Genomic DNA, 26,144 nt, shown 5'->3' on the forward strand with positions numbered 1-26,144 from the left:
TGAAGAGATTCCAAAGCCTACAAGATGAGGCTCTTGTTGCTGCGGTAGACGTTCACTTGCCGCTTGCAAAAGCGCGTAGAAGATCTTGATCACGATCGGTTCCGGCGCCACGAGAACGGGCAGCACCTCCGTACTCGGTCACACGTTCGGTTGTTGATGAAGACGACGTCCACCTCCCGTTCCAGCGGGCAGCGGAAGTAGTAGCTCCTCTTGAATCCGACAGCACGACGGCGTGGTGTCGGTGGCGGTGGAGAACTCCGGCGGAGCTTCGCTAAAACACGCGGGAGCTATGGAGGAGAGGGGGGCGGCTAGGGTTTGGGAGGGGGTGGCCGGCCACTTCAATGGGGCGGCCAGCTTGTGGTCTTGGGGTGGCCGGCCCCCTCCCTTGGCCCCTCATTATATAGGTGGATCCCCAAGAGTTGGTCTCCAAGTCTCCGAATAAGACCCGAACCAAAAACTTCCAAAAGAGGGGAAACCTAGCCAAGCTAGGACTCACACCAAAAGGTGGGACTAGTGAACTGTGGACCCCGATCCTATTCTTTACATCCGAAATACAATCTACTGCAATTGTTCTTTACTGTTCTTCGCAAACAACCATCATCATCCACACTATACATTTAATCCTTTGTTTACAGCAAGCCGGTGAGATTGACAACCTCACTGTTACGTTGGGGCAAAGTTCTGTGATTGTGTTGTGCAGGTTCCACGTTGGCGCCGGAATTCCTGGTGTTGCGCCGCACTACACTCCGCCACCAACAACCTTCAACGTGCTTCTTGGCTCCTACTGGTTCGATAACCTTGGTTTCTTACTGAGGGAAAACTTGCTGCTGTGCGCATCACACCTTCCTCTTGGGGTTCCCAACGGACGTGTCATCTACGCGCATCATGCGCCGGCCAAGGAAGGAGGTGGGGCCAGGGGGAAACCCTAGGCCGACCCCTCCCCCTATATAAAGAGGGGAGGGGGTGGCCAGCCACACCACCTCTCCTCCAACCCTAGCCGCCTCCCTCTCTTCCTCCTCCATACGCTGTGCAGGCTTAGGCGCAGCCCTGCTGCAAATCTTCTCCACCACCACCACCACGCCGTCGTGCTGCTGGGATTCCGTGGAGATCTACCACACCTCTGTTGCCCGCTGGAACAGGGAGAGGAAGGGGCTTCATCGACACCGTATGCGCGACCGAGTACGGAAGTGTTGCCGGATTGCAGCACCGGAACGATCGTCTACACCAACAACGAGATTAATCTCGTAGGCTTTGGAATCTTCGAGGGTTAGTCTCATCTTCATCTCGTTGTTCAGATCTCATAGATTAGATCTTGGCTTTTCCATAGATTAGATCTTGGATTTATTCGTCTTTGCGGTAGGAAATATTTTGTTTTCTATGCAACGAACCCCATCAGGATTATCCCCCCCCCCCCCCCACGAAAACTGCAGAAACACCAAAACGAGAATGATCATAACTTGAGCATTCGCACTCCGATTTTGATGATCTTGGGCTCATTTCAAAGCTAGTAACAAGATATACAAGATCATACAGGGAACCATCATAGTCCAGCAAGGTAGGATAGAAATAAATGATGAAAGTTTTTACCTATCTAAAAAAGACATACCGGTAAAACCTCCAACCTTGAAAATGCAACAAGTTGCCCGTGCAAAAAACATTCTTGATGAACTAGAGCTTTTCATGAGAATAAGAACAAGCTCTAAAACATCACATGGATAAGATCCAAATAACAACCAAGAAAGATGATGCAAGGATGCAAAGGTTTGAGCTCTCCGTAGGATACGGTCGAGTTACTCACCCGATAGCCCTCTTGATAGTACGACAACTAAACTATAAACCGGTCTCCAACTACACCATGAGACCGGTAAGAAAGAAACCCTATAAAGAGCAAACCTTAACCTTGCGTGTTCCTCTTGAGCTCGATGATGACGATCTTGACCGCATCAAGATGGAACGCCTTTCTTGATGGTGCTTTCTTGACGAAGTCTTGTGGATTGCTTCCCCATAATCCACCATGGGAGAGTTTCTTCTTCGGCGTAACTTGACATATCCATGAACACCATATGGATGGAAAGCTTCAAGCAAATGATCTCTTCGAGTTGGCTCATCTTGAACTTGCTCTTCATTTCTTCATTCTTCATCATGTTGATGTCTTCAAGTTAAACTTGAGGGCTCACTTCATCTTCATCTTCAAGACATACTTGACACTTAATATTCTTCATCCTTATTATTGCAACCTTGAAGCCAACATATAGTTCAAGCATTGCCTATGGATAACTCCTCCAAATATAACTTAATGCAAACATTATTCCATAGGGATTATCATTAATTACCAAAATCACACATGGGGGCTCCATGCACTTTCAGTTTGTGATTTTGTCTCCAATCGCCAACAGGGCTGACCCGCAGCGTTATTTCGGACATCCGGCGCCCCCCCATCCCCCCTGGATTGGGTTCAGCCTGGGAGGGTCGGATAACTCGTTGGGCTGCGTCAACGAAAAAAATAAATATGGGGGCGCCGGTTGGGCGTTTTTGTTTTGCGCCAACACACCCCATACGGCTATTGGGGGCCTTTGGGGTCCCCAGGTGGAGTGGAGATGCTCTTAGGTACGGGCGTATGGTTCAGACAGTCTCAAATCTAAGAGCATTTTCACTTATGCTTTCCAAACGGCGCCCGACAACCATGCCGAAAAGCTATCAGAAGTAGAAGTGAGCCCATATTTTTCGAAAAATCGCGCTTTATTATCCAAAAGGTTTGACGTAATACAGCCGGCCGCTAGGATGCACACAGCCCTTCAGGTTTACAAAAACACATTGTTCATCACAAAAGAGATCTCTAGAATGAAAGAAACATATCATGGTGTAGGAGCCTCTATCCTCAGACTGTGCAGCCACCCATGTTGGATAATAAACTTCTTGGCCGAATTCTCCAATCGTGTAGACACCTCCGTAAAGAGGCCGCGGTCCTCCAAGCGCTGAAGCGGCGACCATAAACGGAGCTAGACGTAGACCGATAAATTACCTACATAAGAGAAGAATTTTTGTCATTAAAAACCTTGTCATTTCTACATAGCCAGAGTGACCTATCGCTCTCACCCTGATAAGATTTCTAAACCTAACCTCTATCCCATTTAGCCAATTGCCAAAAATATTTGCAATGCTTCGGGGAGGGTATAAGCTAGATCATATCTGAATGATTGGCCATTTAGAAGTTAGCCCATATAATTCAGTGCAATTTTTGTTCCCAGAGAGCATAGATATCGTATTCTTATGCGTCTTGCACAATCTTCTTAAAAGTTTATTTGTTCACTCGAAAGCATCCTCGCAATCTTTTTTCCCAGAGAGCATAGGTACATATTCTTACGCGTCTTGCACAATCTTCTTAAAAGTTTATTTGTTCACCCGAAGGCATCCTCGACAGTTTTTGTCCCATGTGTGACGTCGTTCTTGAAATAGTCGTCTTCCAGCATCTCAGCCGCCGCCAACCGGTGGCGATCTATGCTCTTCCTCTTCCCCATAGAAGAACCGCCAATGCGAGGAGGTTGCAGCCTCGCACATAGGAGAAGAAGAGTGACGATGAGAAGGAGCCATTTCTTCCTCTCGGTCTTGGCCTCCTCTTCCATCAACTGCCGAACCATCATCCCATCGTCACTATCTATTTCTAGGCATCACACAACCAAGCAATCAAATAATCAAACACTGCTAGATTTTATCGGAAAAAAATAGCGAAAAATCACTCACCTAGTCAATGATCCAAACACTTATGGCGGACGCTCACGACTGAAAATGCTCTTATTACGCTATATGCCTTGCCGTGGTAATCATGGCAGCCAATTTCATTGAGTGTGCAGGCTTCGAGCCGTACAACGAAATTCAACCATTCTTGTCATTGGGGAGAGGTAAGTAGTTCAGCTCATTGGATCCGCTTTTCACACGGAAGCTAGTCTTGACAAGAAATCGATTGTCACTTATCCTCATTGAATCCAAAACAAAGGAAATGATGCCTCAAGCAGATGTTTGTTCCTTTTACAATCTTGGTGTCCCTTTTCACCAATTCACCATATGTACAAAATATATTAATACTAAGAAAATATCAATGAAAAATATTACTCCATCTGTCACCAGCAAAGCTGCTCAATTTTATCTAGGTACAAATATATATATAGTTATAGATACATTCGTATCTAGAAAAAAATGAACAGTTTTTTTTTTGAGACGGGGGAAGAAATTACATTTAGCCTCTTTAATAGCATAACTATTACTCCGTCTATAAATAAATATCTTGGATTTTTAAAAATTTAGATGTATCTGTACACTAAATAGTGTCTAGATACATCCAAATTTTGACATATCTAAGACATCAATTTATGGACAGAGGTAGGAGATCAAATATAGACATTAATAATTTATGTAGCCAAAGAAAAGAGAAATAAACCAGCCTCAGCAAACAGAAACTCGCAAAAACAATCTTTTTTCCTTAGATAGTTGATCAAGCACCTACTCGACCGGGATCTTATCCATTTCGGTCAGCCAAGCTAGAAGGTGCCGGGAGTCGGAAGCACACTTTTGTGCAATCAAAACGAGCTCTCACGTGGTTGGTGATTAAGCACACTAGGGCTTTAACAAAGTTGTTACATCAACCGATAAAGTGAGCTCCCACCAGCAATGAAAATGGGACAAAACAAACCATTAAGCATGGCTCCAAAAGAAGCGCACGGCGGCATAATTTTACAGGCCTAGAGAACCACCACACACCCGGGCTCCGAATCTTCGTGGATTTGGCACCTAGTCGCCTTGTGCAATCACAGAGCTCATCTAGTCACGAGTCTCACACGACACACGAGAGAACAATCACCGCACCGTGCGCAGCTAGTCGGCAGGCGCCGGCCTGATGTCCTTTAGCACCCCCACTACCTGCTGCATCGTGGGCCTCTTCTGGGGCGAAGGAGCCGTGCAGAGGAACCCCACCTGCAGGCACTCCGCCACCTCCCTCTCCACCTCCGGCCCAGCGGCGCCGGCATCCACCTCCCTTAGCATAGCATCCACGATGTTTTCTCCTTTCTTGTTCCGTATCACCCCGCGCGCCCAGGCCACCGTCGCCTCATCCCACTTGGACTGCCCCGTCACGAGCTCGAACACCAAAACACCGAAGCTGTATACATCACTCTCCGGTGTCTCGTTGCCGCCACCAACCTGATGCATGAAATCGGAGATCCTTGGCTCTAAGTCATTGCCGAGGAGAATGTTGGTGGGGACCAGATGGCCGTGCACGATGGGCCTCCCTGAGCCCGCCCACCCTTGGTGCAGGAACGCGAGCCCTCGAGCGATACCGAGTATCATGCGATGCCGAGCGGGCCAGTCGCACACGGATTGGCTATCCTCCTTGATGTCCGACATGTCGATGCTTGTTTCTTGGGCGTCGACCATGCTGCCGGTTGGAAGCTCGTGGAGCCAACGATGGAGGTCGCCCTTCTCCATGTACTCGTATAGCAGGAGCTTCTCTTTTCCTGTAAAATTGTATGATTTATCTTTAGAAGTAGGAATTTAGGAGTTTGTGAAAATGAGATTTTTATGGCAGACATTTATTAACATTTAGGACATAAAATTCACTAGAACACCAACCATTTATACTACCTCGGTCCTAGTTTATAGGCTTGGAAGTATTTCTAAAATATCATTTTGGCTAACATAATATCAATTATACAACATAAAAATTGTATCATTAGAAAATAGAACATCTTAAATATTTGATAATATATATTTATAATATATATCTTGTATTATCATTGTCAAATTTACATCCTATGAATACGCGCAAGCTTTATGAACCCGGACAGTGTACATTTATTTTTAGCAAAAGATATGCAATTAGACTAGAAATTAGTTGATGTGTCACTTAGCGATTAGTACTACCTCATGCTATATTTTTTAAAGTTAAACTACACAAAGTTTGATCAAGCTTTTTCTAAGAACAAGTTTAATCAGCGCATTGTGTGCATGTTTCCTATTAAAACAAAGAAAAATTATACGTATGTATTTTTTCCACCAGTAATAAAAGTAGTAAAAGTAGCAAGCTGACCTGCGATGCAATAACCAAGAAGCGGAAGAATGTTGGGGTGTCTCAGCCGTGCAAGCTCCCGGAATCCAGCGGCCGTGGCGGCAGCATCGTCATCCTCCTCGACCCCTGACACTCCACCCTCCACGACGCGCACGACCACGTCCAGATCTCCAGGGAGCACGGCGCGGTACGCGGCGCCGCTGCGGCCGCCGACATCGGCGAGCTGTGACTCGCGGCCGAAACCCGAGGTGGCCGCGGCCAGGTCGGCAAGTGTGAGATCCATCAGCGGCCGCTCGAGCACAACCACTGGCGCGGTGGCCGCCACCTTCACCGCCCCGACCACTACCTCCTCCTCTGCCCACGAGACCGTCTTCCCGTCTTTATCCTTCTTCCGACGCCTGAAGCCACACGCGACGCACCCTGCAAAGATCACCAGAGCGGCCACGGCCACCACCGTGCAGACAACGACGACGATGAGAACCCCACGCCTGTGCTTCTTTCGGCCACTGGTTGGCGGTGTCAGCGCCGGCGCTGGCTCAGTCTCCTCAATAAACAAAGACGCGTTGCCGGCTTGGGAAAAGGCAGAGAGGCCAAACTTCCGGACGGTGTGGGCGTCGACTTTGCCGGAGAACCTGTTGTGCGAGATATTCAAGAAGTCGATGCCGTCAAGCGGCGGGAAGTCGTCGGGGAACAACCCGGCCATCATGTTCCCGGACAAGTCGAGCCGCCGAATCCGTGTTAGGCGCAGCAAGCCTTCCGGCACCGCGGCGATGATGTTTCCGGACAAGTCAAGATTTTCCAGGGCGGCGAGCATGTCCACGCCGTCGACGGAGATGAAGCGGTTGCCGGCGACATTCAGCGACGTCAGACGCGCACTCGGCTCGAACCGGAGCGCGCCGCCGAGCCGGTTCCCGGAGACATCGACGGCACGGAGCGAGGGCGCACGCCAGAACGCGGCGTGGATATCGCGCTGGAGGGAGTTGCCGGACAGGTCGAGCGTTAGGAGGCTGGAAAGGTTGGCGAGCTCCTCCCACCGCAGAACGCCCGTGAGGTTGCTCGACGGGAAGCGGAGCCTCCGGACCGGGTGGCATGCCGACCGGCGCGGCAGGGGGAAGTTCCCGACGTGCAGGAACGCATTGCGGATGATTTCTGCGTCCGGGAGTAGCCGGGTGCAGTTCGATGAGCGGTTGTACAGCGATGACGCCGTCGCCGAGGCAGCTACTATTACCTGCAGAAGCAGTGATAGGAGGGAGTGAACTCGCCGGCGGTACGGCATCAGCGAAGCCACGGGCGTCCCGTTAACACGGTAATTGTTTTCTCGCCTCTCAATGGGGGTTCAGGAGTAGTGGAAGGCGAGGGTACGATTGAGCAATTGGGATTTTGGGAATAAGACGGCTTTTAAAGTGCGAAGTTTCAGTTCCAAAATTTAGTGGCATTTGTTTGCTTAAATAATTTCATACGTCACTATTCTACAATTATAAATAAAGTACGGAGTACTACGATTTTGCTACTTCTTGGACGCTCATTCACCTCATTAGCCATTAAATTTAGTGTGCCAAAACCTAAAGATCCTCTTTTTTTATAACGGGAGTACTACGTCACTATCCTCCATTGCTAGTCCTCTAATCTGATTTTCATTATATTCTCCACCTCTGATTTTAGTATGGACAAGAATATCATCTAATGACAACATAGAACAGAGCTTCGTGTCGTTCCCTCCAGAACCAAACAGTGAGAATAAAAATATTGGTGCGCACGACCAAATACCGGCCAATCCAGTAAACTTTAGGAAAAAATGCACTGTTACATTCACTAACGGAACCTTCCGAAACTCACCACTCTGACCAGAAGAAGAAGGACCGACCTCAGCTCTGCAAAACTAGCGGTCACAAACCGGGTTGTTAAGACCTCTGGTATTTTCGCTAAGGCAACCACCATGACATATCTTTCCAGCACCATGGTAATCACAACGGAACTTGCGATGTGTACCATTATACTGATGAATGCTAAGGAGAGCCGCACAAGGATTGTGTGCATCATGCCACTATGGATCTGCCCATAAGCAAACATGCAACTGTCATAACCAGCCATGCACTTTTACGCCATAGGCAGCCCAACAATCTTGAACGGACTCCTCCGTAATGTGCAGATCGACAACCAGATCAGAGGGGAACCGGGACAGCCAGTCCATGTGATTCTGGCCAATTCAGCGGGCATCCTTGAAGGGTTTTAGTGCCCAAGGGATAATAATAAAGGAATGTTTATTATCACCAATCCATGTTTCTCATAATGTTTATATACCATGTTTACTGTATTATCCGAAAACATAATATACATATGTGGAATATGCACACAATGTGTCACTAGTATGCCTCTATACTAGTTCGTGAAATAAGTGTTGGTTATTGGTTTCCATAGCCATGGATATAATCTCACTTATTAGCGAGGTCATATTATTAGGGCATATCTAACGGGGTGACATAAAGATGATGAGCGACCGTTTGCGGCCGCCCGAGCCGAAAATGCGTCTAGCATCACCTCTAGTGGGGTGATGCATAATGACCGGGCCGTCCGCGGCGACGCAAACATGGCCCAAATATGCACCTGGTTTGCGTCTCTGCGGACACTGCGCGGACGCAGCGGTCAGCCGCCAGGTCCTTCGCACGGGCCCGCCTGGCAGGGACACAACTGCTTCGTCTTCCGCGACATGACTTAAGGGCGGCGTGTTGCAGCCTTTCCAGGGCCGCGTTAATGGCGCGCCTTGGCTTCCGCAAGCGTGCAGCGAGCGGCATCGCAGTGGCAGGACATTGAAAGCGAGATGCCGTCCGAATCTCTTAAAGGGACGCTGCCGACGCCCATTTCCTCGACAAAACCATTGCCAGATCCCACACTATCCACCCGACCGATGCCATGGGGAAGAAATGCTGGCCGTTCCGCAAGACCAAGAACGACCACGAGGCTAGCGGCTCGCGGTCCGGCAAGAAGCCACGGGTCGGGCGGTACATCCGCATCGAGCTCGCGCGCCGGCTTTCGGAGTAAAAGCGGCCGGTACCATGGCCGGACGCAAACCTGTCTGGAGGGGGCTGGTACCTCAACTCGAGGCGCGTGCCGGTCCCCCCGTGCCGCGCGAGGGACGAGAGCGGCGGAACGAGGTGCGCCACCACCGAGCGATCTTGCCGCCGGATCTTCGGGATGATCAGGCGTACGCGCTCAACTCCTACAACTGGATCTCTTTCGGGACGTGGGAGTTTGACGCGCGCCGCCGCGCTGGCTACCTCGGCGACGTCGACTACTTCGACCACGAGATCATCGCGGAAGAACAAAAGAACAACCAGGAGGACGAGGACGTGGACATGGCAGAGTACGACCACGACGACGGCGGGCTGGCGTGGGATCCGGAGACCCAGCCGCTGGACATTACCAAGGAGGAGGCCATTGCCATGGAACTGGCCAACAGTGAGCTCGACGAACTCAACGAGCTCGCTTTGTGGGACGGGCTCGCAATCCAGGTCCGCGATCCCACGCTCGCGCAAGGGAGGCCGGCGACTCCTCTGGCCATGCCGACGCGTTCCAACGACCGCGCTCCGGCTGCTGCTCCGGCCTAGGATGCGTGGCCATCTTCACCACAACCTCCTGCGCAGGCGACGACCTGGCCGCAGTTGCCGCAGCCTGCCCTACCTCCTCCACCGACGGCGCTCCACCGACGGCGTACCAGCTTCCATGGCCGACGCCAGAGTTCATCGACCTCGTCAGCGACGACGACCAGTAGGCAGTACCTACTTTTACCACGCCTTTATGGCCTTTTTATGTTTATTATTAATGTAAATTATGACTTGATGAATGGAAAAAAAAATTATGCGTTGTGTCGCTGGAGCCACCCCCGACGCAAACGGACGCGTGTCCGTTTGGGCGTCCGAAATGCGTTGCCCCGTTGGAGATGCCCTTAAGGACAATACTATGATGGACTTGACCTAATCAAAGCATAGAAATTGATCATGTTGCATAGTTCTAATTGTGAAGCTTTCATGTTGTCATCTATACTATTCCTTTGACCATGAGATTATACAACTTCCAGGTATTGGAGGCATAGCTTGTTGCAAACGTCACTTCGTAATTGGGTGATTATAAAGCTATTTCTCGCATGTGTTTCATAAGATACTTGTTGGGTTTTCTGTTATCAAGAGTGGGATGTGTCCATCCAAGTAAAGGAAAGATATTATCTGGGCCCTCTCAGTAATATGCACTCAATCGCTTGCAAACCCGTGACTAGGTCACATGAGGCTACGCTATTATGACGAGAAAAGATTACTTACCGGTAACGAGATAAGAACAAGGTATGAAGGTACCAACAATCAAATCCCGGGTATCTAAGATATCGCAGGACATGAGAATTATATATGAATGACATAAGTGGTTCATTCGATAAGATCACCGTTAAATATGTGGGGATCTCCAGACCCCTCAATCAACCAATGGCTTGGGACATAGTCATATAAAGGCTCGAACCCGAGAGGACGTAGGATCTCTGAATCCTAATTGGACTCTCGGTAAAACCTTACAAACTCATATTGGAACAAAATAAGGAAGTCCCCAAGTGAATCGGAGTAGGAAAAGGAAAGCTCCTCCCTCCCACCTCCAAACCGGGTGGGGGCGGGACTTTCCCTCCTCCACTTGGCCACGGCGGCCAGCCGACCCACTTGGTGTGCGGGTGCAGCCCACCCGGCCCTAGGCTAGGCGATTCCCCCCTTCCGGAAATTTCCGGTACAACCGAAAAATTCGGAACTTTCCGGAACCATTCCAATACTTCCCATATATGTTCCTATAGATTTTTCGCCCTTCTAAATCCATTCGTGATATCCCCGAATCCATTCGGGACACCAAAGACACTAAATTTTATGTGCTTTTAGAGGATATGAGAACAATTATTTGTCTAAATAAGAGAACATTGCTGATTTATAATAGCAAGTTCTTGATGATGCACATATGCGAAAAATATCAGATGTCAAAAGAAATTTTCATATACACTACTAAAGAGTGTGATAGTATCGCAAATAATCATGAATACCTTAAAGAGTGTGATGGTGCATGCCATTCAATCGTTTGACACGAATTTCTTTGGACGTTCTTGATCCTATTTATTAAGTCTTATTGTAGTAAGTTTTAGAGACCTCCACATTATTTTTCTAATAGGGAATCATCAATCTATTGGGAAACAACTTCATACTAGTCTTGTATAAGATAAATTAAGTTGTTGTTTTTGAAATCGTTGTTTATACAAAGAAATTGATAGAGAAACACGATCTCAAAATTTGGATAGATGGATCCTCATAGAAATACTCAAGGTGTATTAGTGAGTATAAAATTCTATCTCGTATTCCAGGGATTGGAAACTTTCTAGAGATTTATCTCATGAAAGAAAAGACAAGAAAGAAATAGGTTGAGATTGATGAAGTGTTGACCACTCTTTGAAATTTTATGAGTAGCACAACATCAGAAATTAGTCCCGGCTCCGTGATCATCTTAGTCAAAGAAGAGTAAGTGATGAGAATCACGAAATACTCTAATCTACATCTGTAGATCATCATGGTCACATAACATCTCTAAGATATTATGAGTCCATCATGAATATCCTTTTGTTGAAAAATAAAAGACTACTAGTCCTACGAATTATGAGGAAACGATGACGGGTCCAATAGTTCCGAGAGATGGCATACAATCATTGAATCCAAAATAGAATTCACAAATAGAACACTATAAGTGAACTATTATTATTTATCCAAATAGTTTATACTTGATAGATAAAGAGTGAATTTTTATGAATAATGAAGCGATTAGTGTCAACTATTCACAAATAGCTCGATCGGTCGCGAATTTATCTCCGACGAATTCAATGGAAATTGACTATGAGAAGATATATCTTCCGTAGTGAAGCTATGAATCCGTTAGGATTTTATTAGTAATCATTACATTTTTATATGTGAAGATGACATGACAAAAAAGTTTTCCTCAACAAAGTATTGTTAAGGGAAAAGTTGTATTTAATACAATTTGAAAGTTTTGAAGGTCCAATGATACTGATAAAGGATTGCAAGCTTAAAGGAAGAATTTAAGCAAGGCATCTCGGAAATAGAAATCTTTGTTTTTCTTAAAGATCAAAGAATTTGGATTTTAATCAAAATTACAAAGATATCTATGTTTTCAAGAAAATGAGTGGGAGCTCTAATTTTGTTCTTAGTATTTTATATGTAAGTCAACATATAAATATTAAGGAAAGATGTTGTATAGCCTAGTTGTTTGAAATAGAATAAATAATTCAAAGATTCTATAGGGATCAAGGGGAAGCTAAGAATGAGTATCAATATTATGCAAATTATAATCTAAAGTAGACAATTAGAAAGCTTACTCAAAATCTATGATTGGAATATATAAGATATTTTGTTCTTTTATATGTTACAGGGCAATGCTATTGATTAACTTCAATACCCAGTAATGGTTATTGATAAAAGAATATGTCGGGACATCTACTATGACTAAGTCATAGGTTTTATCGATGGAATAAACATATATTTAGACGGGATTTGTTCAATATTTTGTCTTATACAAAAGATATCACAAAATTACTTATATGGAAGATTGAACAACAATTATAGATATTCTTAAAAGATACCATGTCATGGTATTTAAGAAGTATCAAATATTTCATGATTGTTATGAAGAGTTAGATGAAAGGACTTACATCTACGCAAAGCTTCATATTTAGATCATGATAAAATGAATCTCTCAATATAGGAAACATATAAACTTGAAACAAATAGTTAGAGAACTATTGTAGCTGTGGTGGAATTTACAAAAGAAGTACTATTTTATGATTACTCATAGGGTTACACAAAAATTGGAGTATAGATAAAAAATCATTTATCTATGGATCTTGTTATGATTTAAATGAATTGAATTAGATAATCGATATATTGTCAAATTCATGTAAAATCACAGTCATACAAGAGCTCCGAATACATAAGTAATTTCACACATTATATATGTGAGTATGTCAAAGAAAGGTGACATAAAGATTTGAATTGTTAGCACATATCTAAGAGGGTATGTTGACTATTCCTCTTCCACAAGCAGAACATGATTGGACACTTAAAGTGTACAAGTGTTGAATCGTAGCCATATATTAACTAGAATTATTGACTCTAGTGCAAGTAGGATACTAAAGGGTTTTGGTGCCCAAGGAGCAATAATAAAGGAATATTTATTATCACCAATCCATGTTGATGATAATGTTTATATACCATGCTTATTGTAGTATCCGGAAACATAATACACATGTGAAATATGAACATAATGTGTCCCTGCTATGCCCCTATAATAGTTCGTTAAATAAGTGTTGGTTATTGGTTTCCATATCCATGGACATAGTGCCACTTATCAGTGAGGTCATATTAGTAAGGAGAATAATATAATGGACTTGACCTAATCAAAGCGTAGCAATTGATCGTGTTACTTAGTTCTAATTGCGAAGCTTTCCCATTGTTATCTATACTATTCCTTTGACCATAAGATTACACAACTCTCTGGTATTGGAAGAATGCATAGCTTTTTGCAAACATCACTTTGTAATTGGGTGATTATAGAGCTATCTCGCATGTGCTTCATAAGATACATGTTGGGTTTTATGTTATCAAGAGTGGAATTTGTCCATCCAAGTAACGGAAAGATATTCTATGGGCCCTGTTGGTAATACACACAGACTAGGTCACATGAGGGTACGCTACTACGACGAGGAAATAGTACTTACCGGTAACGAGATAAGAATAAGGTATGAAGGTACCAACGATCAAATCTCGGGTAACTAAGATATTGCAGCACATGGGAATTATATATGAATGACATAAGTGGTTCACTCGAGAAGATCCTTGTTGAATATATGGGAATTAATATGGATCTCCAGATCCCTCAATTAACCATTTGCTAGGGACATAGTCATGTCCGCATAATCGCAAATCCATAGGGTCACACACTTAAGGTTCGACACCGCTAGGAATAGAGAGATATGAAGTGTACTGTTTTCGGTATCCCGAATGGATTCAGGGATATCATGGATGGATTCGGTAGGGCGAAAACCTATAGGAACATATATGGAAAGTATCATAATGGTTCCGAAAAGTTCCAAATTTTTAGGTTGTACCGGAAAGTTCCGGAAGGGGGAATGCACCTAGCCTAGTGCCGGGTGGGCTCCACCGCACGCCAAGTGGGCCGGCCGGCCGCCCACCACTGTGGCCGAGTGGGAGAGGGAAAGTCCTCCCTCCACTCGGTTTGGAAGTGGGAGGGAGGAGCTTTCCTTTTCCAATTCCGATTCACTTGGGGACTTTCTTATTTAGTTCCAATATGAGTTTGAAAAGGTTTGACCGAGAGTCCAATTAGGATTCATAGATCCTACGGACTGTCAGCTCCGAGCCTTCATATACGGGAGCCCCGAGGCTGGCCACAGCATCACAAGTCCACAAGAGCTATGCAACCCCGAGCTCCCCACGCTCAGCGCCGCCGCCAAGCTGCAGTCGGCCACCCGTCATCGTCGGCGGACACCTCTTCACCGTCGGCCGTCGCCCGTCCTTGTTGGGGTCTTCCTCTGTCATCCACCGTTTATCTCCGTTGGTCCTCGGCCTTACGCCGGTGATCGCCAGAATCTCGCCGGAACTCTAATTTTGGCGAAGTCCGAAAAGATAGTCTGGGCGAAGCCTTGCCGAATTTGCACCAAGTTCATCGTCGCACCGTTGTGACATTGGAGTGATCTCTCTACCTCGACTCCAACTTCCTAGAACAAGAAGGAGCCATATGTGTGCATCACCTCGGAGCCGCCACACAAGCGACGAAGTTGATCGAGTTGGATCGCCAAGACTGAACGGATCGTGTTTGTCTACATCGACACCAACCATTAAAATTCCTCACCCAATTTGCAACGGTACGCAAATCAAGTTATTGCATTGTTACATACTACTGCATCGTTACATGCATCTGCTAGATTAGATCTTGGTGGTTTATTCGTTGTTGCATAGGAATTTTTTTGTTTTCTATACTACAAATCCCTACAATCCCTTGTTCCCCTGTAGAAGCATCTCGTTGCTGCACATGGACAAGTCACAAATCACGAACTATAGATTATTGTCCTTCCAAAAGGATGGGTCTTCCTGGAGCTCGATCCGTGAGGAGCGGAACTATCCCATCGCCGTCGTCCGAACCAAGGCTCACGAACGGCAACCAAAGACAGGTTGGCCAGTCCGAGATGAATGGGATGAAGCAGGATCAAGTTATCCTGGACAGAAGGCAAAAGAAGTAAACACCCGTAGAGACGTTGTGCCGTCCGCCGTCCGCCGTCGCATGGCATCCTCCGGCGGCACCTAGGTGATTGTGGCAGTTGGGGCGTACCTTTTGGTGCTGGCGGCGCCGCCGCCGGAGTCACGCAAGTGACCTAAAGATGCTCTACATAAAAGTGATATATATAACTTTTTATTGGCTTGTTCTTCCATGGACCCAAGACTCTAAACAGTGCACACCTTATTATAATTCATGGATCACTGTGTGGATCAACCACCTAAAAAAGAAGCAACATATCAAGCCCAAAGTCAATATGTGAGCCTAGGCACAAGATTTGAACCGCACATGCTGGATAAATCCTAAATGATTGTCTCCAAACGGCTACACCCAAAATCTATATCGTGGCATTGCGCTTCCGGTTGAAGACATAACCACGCATGGATTCAGTGGGCAGCAAGAGGTATAACCTACAAAAGGAAGTATGATTTTTTTTTGCTAAAGGTAAGATCATCACGCACAATTATTCTTCATCAATCAAAAGGCAAGTTATACCATGAACATCCTTTCACCTATGTTTTCAACCATGCATGATTTGTTTATCAAAGGGTAGTGTGCATGTGTAGGTTTGTAGTGATATTTTGGTAAAACTATTTGCAACCTTGGGCTTTGAAAAATTATAGCTATGACTCTGAGTAGTGATAAACTTAGCTTGCCCACACAAATATTCATTTGAACCCTAGGTAAAATTAATCTTTGTTTTGTGTGTGATACGTCCAAAACGTATCTACTTTCCCGAACATTTTTGCTATTGTTTTGCCTCTAATTTGTGTATTTTGGATACAACTAACACGGACTAACGCTGTTTTCAGCAGAATTGCCCTGGTGTCTCGTTTTTGTGCAGAAACTCAACTTTCAGGAAAATCCCCGGGATTAATTCCAATGGGCCTATTTTCACAGAAGAATAACGGAGCCAGAAGACCAGAAGGAGGGGGGCCACGAGGCAGCCACCCCACCAGGCGGCGCGGCAGGCCCCTGGGCCGCGCCGGCCTATGGTGCGGCGCCTCGGGCAGCCCCAGGTGCCCCCCTCTGGACTACTTAACGTCTTCGACCTAAAACGCACGGGGGGTTAGAAGAAATTGCCAGAAGACATCCAGAACACCGCCGCCATCGCGAAACTACGTCTCGGGACCAGAAACTCCGTTCTGGCACTCCGCCGGGACGGGGAATTGGAGGATATCATCGCCATCATCACCACTGACGCCTCTCCATCGACCAGCCATGTTTCCCCCATCCATGTGTGATTAATTCCCCCGCTGTAGGCTGAAGGGGATGGTAGGGATTGGATGAGATTGGTCATGTAATAGCATAAGATTGTTAGGGCATAGTGCCTAGTGTCCGTAATTGGTACTTTTATGATATTGTTGCAACTTGTTATGTTTAATGCTTGTCACTAGGGCCCGAGTGCCATGATCTCAGATCTGAACATGTTATCAATTCATGATGATATTCATTGCTTTATGATATTACCTGCAAGTTGTATACACGTATTGTTGTCCGGAACCCGAGGGCCCAAAGTGACAGAAATTGGGACAACCGAAGGGGAAGGCGGTGATATGAGGCACGGAGTGTTAATGCTTTGCTCCGGTGCTCTATTAAAAGGAGTACCTTAATTTCCAGTAGATTCCCTAGAGGCCCGGCTGCCACCGGCTCGTAGGACAAAAGATGTTGTGCAAGTTTCTCATTGCGAGCACGTACGACTAAATATAGAACACATGCCTATTGATTGATTAGTAATTGGATACCGTTTTATTACTATCTGTAAATGCCCTACCTTGATTGTTACATGAGTTTCTCTCATCCATGCAACGCCCGTTCATCCATCCCTGTGCATATAGTATTTTAATCCTGCTGTTTACTATAATCACTACTGCTGTCTTTGTTACACTGCTGCTGATATTTGACTACTGTTACTGCTATAAAACTGTTACTACTGATAAACTCTTGCGAGCAAGTCTGTTTTCGGGTGCAGCTGAATTGAAAACTCCGCTGTTAAGGCTTACAAATATTCTTTGGATCCCCTTGTGTCGAATCAATAAATTGGGTTTTACTTCCCTCGAAGACTGTTGCGATCCCCTATACTTGTGGATCATCAAGACTATTTTCTGGCGCCGTTGCCGGGGAGCATAGCTTTATTTGCAAGTTCACTTGGATTGATATTGTTCGGCTGCAAATTCTCCATCATGGGTAAACCTCGCGATACTAAAGTCGCCATATTACCATCCACTACAAGAAAAGGTACAACTACGAATACCTCTGCTGCTCTTGATTCACCATCTCCGATAAGTAAACTTGTTTCACCACCACAAGCTTCAAATGCTTGGTACTTACGTTGAATCTAAAAATTCCTCTTATAATTTTGATGATGCTTCTGCTGTGCTTGATAATGATGGTTCATTAGGATCTTTTCTAGATGCTACAATTGCTAGGTCTAGACAAATTGAAAATACTTAAACTCCTAATGAAAATGCTGCTACACCTGTTAATTCACCTGAGTCTGTTGAATACTCTAGTGATGATCTTGATGAAGATTATGTAGAACTTGATGATGATTTCATTGATAAACGCAATGCTACTACTGGTACAAGCAATATTAAAAAGCTTCTTGCACAACATACTGTTAGATATAAACTGTCTCCTGATCCTAAATTTGCCACATCTTCTATAAACATTAAGGATAAGGATTATGATTTTTCTCTTGATTTATCTCATATAGCTATTGTTGAGAAAACACCTTTTAGTGGTACTGAAAAAGAAAGTGTTGTAGAACACATGAATGAGCTTTCAACTCTGAGTAGCTTGTTTTCTGATGATATTAAGAAGCGTACTTATTTTGTTGCTAAATTTTTTTCCTTTCTCATTGAAGGATGATGCTAGAACTTGGTATAATAGTTTGCCACCTGATTCTATTGATAGTCCAAGTGATTTACTTGATGTTTTCTTTCGGAAATACTTTCCTACTAGTGCTCAACATATTGCTTTGCAGAGAATTTATAATTTTGACCAGGAAGATGGAGAGAAATTGCCTGAGGCTTGGGCGAGATTTTGCTCTCTTATCAGAGCTCGGCTTGGACATGATTTGGAAAAGCATGATTTACTTGATATGTTTTATAGTGGATGATACGTCTCCGACGTATCGATAATTTCTTATGTTCCATGCCACATTATTGATGATATCTACATGTTTTATGCATACTTTATGTCATATTTATGCATTTTCCGGCACTAACCTATTAACGAGGTGTCGAAGAGCCAGTTGCTGTTTTCTGCTGTTTTTGGTTTCAGATATCCTAGTAAGGAAATATTCTCGGAATTGGACGAAATCAACGCCCAGGGGCCTATTTTGCCACGAAGCTTCCAGAAGACCGAAAGGGAAACGAATTGAGGCGACGAGGCGGTGACACGCCAGGGCGGCGCGGCCCACCTCTTGGCCGCGCGGCCCTGTTGTGTGGGCCCCTCGCGTCGCCTCTTGACCTGCCCTTCCGCCTACATATCGTCTTCGTCGCGAAACCCCCAGTACTGAGAGCCACGATATGGAGAACCTTCCAGAGACGCCGCCGCCGCCAATCCCATCTCGGGGGATTCAGGAGATCGCCTCCGTCACCCTTCCGGAGAGGGGAATCATCCCTCGGAGGACTCTTCACCGCCATGGTCGCCTCCGGAGTGATGAGTGAGTAGTTCACCCCTGGACTATGGGTTCATAGCAGTAGCTAGATGGTCGTCTTCTCCTCATGTGCTTCATTGTCGGATCTTGTGAGCTGCCTAACATGATCAAGATCATCTATCTGTAATGTTATATGTTGTGTTTGTCGGGATCTGATGGATAGAGAATACTATGTTATGTTGATTATCAATCTATACCTATGTGTTGTTTATGATCTTGCATGCTCTCCGTTATTAGTAGAGACTCTGGCTAAGTTTTTACTCTTAACTCCAAGAGGGAGTATTTATGCTCGATAGTGGGTTCATGCCTCCATTAAATGCAGGACAGTGACAGAAAGTTCTAAGGTTGTGGATGTCTTGTTGCCACTAGGGATAAAACATTGATGCTATGTCCGAGGATGTAGTTATTGATTACATTACGCACCATACTTAATGCAATTGTACGTTGTTTGCAACTTAATATCGGAAGGGGTTCGGATGATAACTCTGAAGGTGGACTTTTTAGGCATAGATGCATGTCTGGATAGCGGTCTATGTACTTTGTCGTAATGCCCAATTAAATCTCACTATACTTATCATATCATGTATGTGCATGGTCATGCCCTCTCTATTTGTCAATTGCCCGACTGTAATTTGTTCACCCAACATGCTATTTATCTTATGGGAGAGACACCTCTAGTGAACTTGTAACACCCCAAGCCAGACAAGCACTTGAGATGTTACCACATACGTACAAAAAGGAAAATAAAGAAGTCATTTTATTAAAATTGGACAGGGTCTCCTTTGTTTTATTCGGATATAAGATATAACACAAGGAGAATCAGGCGCATCATTCAACCGTAATTAAATCTGAGATACCACCACTGTAAAAAACTATCATCCACGGATAATACCGGTAACCGTGAGGTCCGTGACCAACACAAACTCCATAACCGTTTATGACAAAGATGACTCAAACTATCAAATGCATAGCTCAAACAATTTGGTGACACAAGTGTGAATCGTGAGGTGTAGATGGTGAATGTGCTCCCAAAACTCCCCATGCATGTCGTCCTCAAGGTTTACCTAAAAACATGGAATCAACAAGGGTGAGTACAAAGACTCAACAAGCTCACAAACAAATAGTAAACTTTACATAAATCAAAACACCAAAACATCATTAGCCATCATTAATCCATTAGAAAATCTTATGATGTCCTACATGCCTATATGCTCATCACATCTCATCGCGGATACCGGTATCGCTTGAGTGAACACCTGTCGGCATCCACTCACTCCAACTAGTGGAGGGTGCCTCCAAAGTGGGTCGCAACCCATCAATGAAGGTCGCATTGTGCCTACCCAAGTAGGTCACAGTATCATCATCATCATGAGTATGCAAAAATGCATAATATGCATGTGTCATCAATATCATCATTATAATCATCATCATGGTCATATCATAAACATTAAATAAAACTCAGTGAATAGAGATATGCAAATTCACTATCCGTTATGAACTTGCCTCAACCACGGGGTGCAAACGGTGAGTTGTAGGGTTCTGAACCATAAGTACCAACACCTGTTATCCAAACATATATATAACACTCAATACAAGGCATGACTTCACATAATAGACATTCACAAATCGACATCGTTCCTACGTGCGAGACCCCTTATAATTATCCTATGTCTGGACCTCTCAACAAAAGTGACCTTTGAGCATAACATTAAAACTCAACCATGGAGATGATATAAATTTCAGAAACATCTCAGTATACTCACACACTCACACATCTACCATTCATAAAGTATGGACATTAAATCCCTAAATCACTCAATATTGACCATCATTTCAATTATGTTGAACACAGGACATATCACTTGCTCTTTTCATCAGTATTAATATTCTACACAAAATCTAGCAAACAATAAGAGACCTACCATCAGAAAAACGTTGTCCGCAACTTTCATGTTTATCCCCTAATTCAATTTGCATGTTAAACATGCCTAAAGTTACAATAATAATCACTGTATGCAGAAAACTAAAATCTAGACTTATCAGTAAACTGATCACTACTTGCAATCTGTCCAACCAAATTGCATAAACAAATACTCTATAGAAAGCCTGAAACATGCACTACAACTTTTGTTCAGGGTGTGCCTCGAAAATATGATTGTAGAAAGTCGAGATTTTACCCTAAGCTCACTGCAGCAAAACAGCCAAAGGAGAACCTTACACAATATCATTCTGAATCTGAACTTGACTTGAACCTGTACTTTTCTATACTGGCATGCACACGTACCGATTATTCAAGTGCTACTAACGCCAAACAAGGCAGCTCACCCTTTATTGTATAGGGAGCACACAAAACAACAACACCGAGCTATTCTCTGTAAAAGGAGCTCTCAAGAAGCACCTACAAAATACTTCAGACTCTGGTTTAGCTGGCTCTTCAGTTTGGGTACAGGGACAGGAATAAACAAAACGCGGATCAGCAATCCAGCAAAATAACCACTGCTATCCCATCGTTCCACCTACTGGTCGGTAGCTACATCGCTGCTGAGAAGAGCAAGAGCAACGCACCATTAGAGTCGACTGACTGATGGCCGGCGGCAGCGACCTGCGCTACTGCAGCAGCAGCGGTGGCCCAACGACGGCGGCCACCTACTCCCGCAGAAACGGTGACCCGGCGACGGCGGCGGCCTCGATCCGGAGGGAACATGTAGGGTTGATGTAGGAGGAGATCGAAACGGGTCGGCGCAGTACAGGAAAGTTATTAAGATGAGGTGCAGCATGGCATTGACATCGAGTCCGATAGGGCCTTAGCCCAGCCCGTTGGTTTCTCTTCCTCTCATACTGAAGAAACAAAAGAAAGGCTTCTGGTTATAGCTTTGGGTTTTATAAAACGGCACGTCAAAAGTTCAAGTGCTACTACACAATATTTATTTTTTCTTATGTTTTCTTTTTCTCTAACTTCCTAACCCCAAACCTCTATACAAACAACAAGCTGGTTATAATAATTTTATTTTTTTGAAAAAGGATGAATGAGCACAAAAGGTAGCATCAAAATTTGGGATATTACAGAACTGTGGACCCCGGTCCATTCTTTTACATTGAATACAATCTACTGCAATACTTGTTCTACTGTTTTCTGCAAACAATCATCATCCACACTATACATCTAATCCTTTGTTACAGCAAGCCGGTGAGATTTACAACCTCACTGTTTCGTTGGGGCAAAGTACTTTGGTTGTGTTGTGCAGGTTCCACGTTGGCGCCGGAATCCCTGGTGTTGCGCCGCACTACATCCCACCGCCATCAACCTTCAACGTGCTTCTTGACTCCTGCTGGTTCGATAAACCTTGGTTTCTTACTGAGGGAAACTTGCTGCTGTACGCATCACACCTTCCACTTGGGGTTCCCAACGGGCGTGTGCTTTACGCGTCATCAAGCTAAATTTCTGGCGCCGTTGCCGGGGACATGAAGAAAAGTTACTCCACAAAGATTTCTAACTCCCACGTCAACTACACGCCAACAGCTAAATTTCTGGCGCCGTTGCCGGGGAGATCAAGACACGCTGCAAGGGGAGTCTCCACAATCCAGTCTCTTTACTTTGTTTTGGTCTTGCTTTATTTTATTTACTACTTTGTTTGCTGCATTATATCAAAACACAAATAAAATTAGTTACTTGCATTTATTTTATCTAGTTTGCTTTATTTACTATTGCTAAAATGAGTAATCCTGAAGTTGAAGTTCGTTCGTTTAAGCAACAAGGGGGAGAATGTTTAAAAGATGCTTGGTATAGAATTAGTGATGCCCATAATAGGTGCACTAAGAAACACTCCACCACTATCCTACTCAGGAATTTTTATGTTGGTATCTCTAGCTGGAATAGGTATGTTCTTGATTGTCTCGCAGGAGGTAACTTCCTAGGCGCTCCTGCTTTAGAAGCTAGTTGCATTATTGAGAGTTTATTTGGAACACCACCTGTTAATAAAGTTAAAATTGAAACCTCTCTTGAAGATGTCATGAAAAAGTTGAAAACCATAGAGCAAAATCTTCCAAGTATTGATACTACTTTGGGAGCACTACTTGATAGCACTGATAAACTTGACAAATCTCTAGGTGAAATTAATGAGAGAATCACCATCTTAGAATCTTGTGCTATTCATGATAATCAAACCCAAAGGATTAGTTAACTTGAAGAGGCTATGGGAACCTTGGGTTCAACTTTTTCTTCTCTTAAGTTTAAGGAGAAAGCTTATGGGGTAAGGAGCAAAAGTTTATGTATGTCTCTAAAGTGCCTAAACCAAAAAAATATTATTATAGGCCTAAAATTGACAAAGCCCTTAGTACCACTACAGATGGGGGACCTTATGATATCAATGCTCCATCTCTTGATAACACTTGATATACACTTTTTGCGCCTAGCTGAAAGGCGTTAAAGAAAAGCGCTTATGGGAGACAACCCATGTTTTTACTACAGTACTTTTATTTTATATTTGAGTCTTGGAAGTTGTTTATTACTGTAGCAACCTCTCCTTATCTTAGTTTTGTGCATTGTTGTGCCAAGTAAAGTCGTTGATAGTAAGGTTAATACTAGATTTGGATTACTGCGCAGAAACAGATTTCTTTGTTGTCACGAATTTCGACCTGCCTCTCTGTAGGTAGCTCATAAAAATATGCAAATTTACGTGCGTGATCCTCAGATATGTACGGAAGTTTCATTCAATTTGGACATTTTCATTTGAGCAAGTCTGGTGCCTCAATAAAATCCGTCTTTACGGACTGTTCTGTTTTGACAGATTCTGCCTTTTATTTCGCATTGCCTCTTTTGCTATGATGGATGAATTTCTTTGTTCCATTAATATCCAGTAGCTTTGTGCAATGTCCAGAAGTGTTAAGAATGATTATGTCACCTCTGAACATGTGAATTTTTATTGTGCACTAACCCTCTAATGAGTTGTTTCGACTTTGGTGTGGAGGAAGTTTTCAAAGATCAAGAGAGGAGGATTATACAATATGATCAAGGAGAGTGAAAGCTCTAAACTTGGGGATGCCCCGGTGGTTCACCCCTGCATATTTTAAGAAGACTGAAGAGTCTAAGCTTGGGGATGCCCAAGGCATCCCCTTCTTCATCGACAACATTATCAGGTTCCTCCCCTGAAACTATATTTTTATTCCATCACATCTTATGTGCTTTGCTTGGAGCGTCGGTTTATTTTTGTTTTTGTTTTTGTTTGAATAAAATGGATCCTAGCATTCATTGTGTGGGAGAGAGGCACGCTCCGCTGTTGCATATGGACAAATATGTCCTTAGGCTTTACTCATAGTATTCATGGCGAAGGTTGAATCTTCTTCGTTAAATTGTTATATGGTTGGAATTGGGAAATGCTACATGTAGTAATTCTAAAATGTCTTGAATAATTTGATACTTGGCAATTGTTGTGCTCATGTTTAAGCTCTTGCATCATATGCTTTGCACCCATTAATGAAGAAATACATAGAGCTTGCTAAAATTTGGTTTGCATATTTGGTCTCTCTAAAGTCTAGATAATTTCTAGTATTGAGTTTGAACAACAAGGAAGACGGTGTAGAGTCTTATAATGTTTACAATATGTCTTTTATGTGAGTTTTGCTGCACCGGTTCATCCTTGTGTTTGTTTCAAATAACCTTGCTAGCCTAAACCTTGTATCGAGAGGGAATACTTCTCATGCATCCAAAATCCTTGAGCCAACCACTATGCCATTTGTGTCCACCATACCTACCTACTACATGGTATTTTACCGCCATTCCAAAGTAAATTGCTTGAGTGCTACCTTTAAAATTTCTATCCTTTACCTTTGCAATATATAGCTCATGGGACAAATAGCTTAAAAGCTATTGTGGTATTGAATATGTACTTATGCACTTTATCTCTTATTAAGTTGCTTGTTGTGCGATAACCATGTTCCTGGGGACGCCATCAACTACCCTTTGTTGAATATCATGTGAGTTGCTATATATGCATGTCCGTCTTGTCTGAAGTAAGGGAGATTACCACTCATTTAATGGTTAGAGCATGCATATTGTTAGAGAAGAACATTGGGCCGCTAACTAAAGCCATGAATCATGGTGGAAGTTTCAGTTTTGGACATATATCCTCAATCTCATATGAGAACATTAATTGTTGCTACATGCTTATGCATTAAAGAGGAGTCCATTATCTGTTGTCTATGTTGTCCCGGTATGGATGTCTAAGTTGAGAATAATCAAAAGCGAGAAATCCAATGCGAGCTTTCTCCTTAGACCTTTGTAGAGGCGGCATAGAGGTACCCCTTTGTGACACTTGGTTAAAACATGTGTATTGCGATGATAATCCCGGTAATCCGAGCTAATTAGGACAAGGTGCGGGCACTATTAGTATACTATGCATGAGGCTTGCAACTTGTAAGATATAATTTACATGATACATATGCTTTATTACTACCGTTGACAAAATTGTTTCTTGTTTTCAAAACCAAAGCTCTAGCACAAATATAGCAATCAATGCTTCCCTCTGCGAAGGGCCATTCTTTTACCTTTTATGTTGAGTCAGTTCACCTATCTCTCTCCACCTCAAGAAGCAAACACTTGTGTGAACTGTGCATTAATTCCTACATACTTACATATTGCACTTGTTATATTACTTTAGATTGACAATATCCATGAGATATACATGTTACAAGTTGAAAGCAACCGCTGAAACTTAATCTTCCTTTGTGTTGCTTCAATACCTTTACTTTGATTTATTGCTTTATGAGTTAACTCTTATGCAGGACTTATTGATGCTTGTGTTGAAAGTTCTATTCATGAAAAGTCTTTGCTTTATGATTCAGTTGTTTACTCATGTATACCATTGTTTTGATCGCTGCATTCATTACATATGCTCACAATAGTATGATCAAGGTTATGATGGCATGTCACTCCAGAAATTATCTTTGTTATCGTTTACCTGCTCGGGACGAGCAGGAACTAAGCTTGGGGATGCTGATACGTCTCCGACGTATCGATAATTTCTTATGTTCCATGCCACATTATTGATG

At 43.9% G+C, this 26,144-nt stretch overlaps 1 protein-coding gene across 1 annotated transcript; it reads right to left on the minus strand.

Moving 5' to 3' along the window:
* Positions 1-4,450: 4,450 nt before the first annotated feature.
* LOC124692111 (calmodulin-binding receptor kinase CaMRLK-like) lies at positions 4,451-7,435 on the minus strand. The gene is made up of 2 exons (XM_047225410.1): positions 6,080-7,435; positions 4,451-5,507 (listed from the first exon to the last, which is right to left on the minus strand). Exons 1-2 carry the CDS (start codon positions 7,332-7,334, stop codon positions 4,870-4,872), a joined length of 1,893 nt encoding a protein of 630 aa, XP_047081366.1. The 5' UTR covers positions 7,335-7,435; the 3' UTR covers positions 4,451-4,869.
* Between the last annotated feature and the right edge of the window lie 18,709 nt (positions 7,436-26,144).

Source organism: Lolium rigidum, chromosome 2 (genome assembly GCF_022539505.1).
Source record: "Lolium rigidum isolate FL_2022 chromosome 2, APGP_CSIRO_Lrig_0.1, whole genome shotgun sequence".
Taxonomy (NCBI): Eukaryota; Viridiplantae; Streptophyta; class Magnoliopsida; order Poales; family Poaceae; genus Lolium; species Lolium rigidum.

What these genes read in the sequence shown, in the direction of transcription:
- LOC124692111 (XM_047225410.1), bottom strand. Translation starts at nt 7,334, where the DNA reads ATGCCGTACCGCCGGCGAGTTCACTCCCTCCTATCACTGCTTCTGCAG. An exon ending in TCTTGGTTATTGCATCGCAG is followed by an intron (nt 5,508 to 6,079) that starts GTCAGCTTGCTA and finishes ACAATTTTACAG; the next exon opens with GAAAAGAGAAGCTCCTGCTA.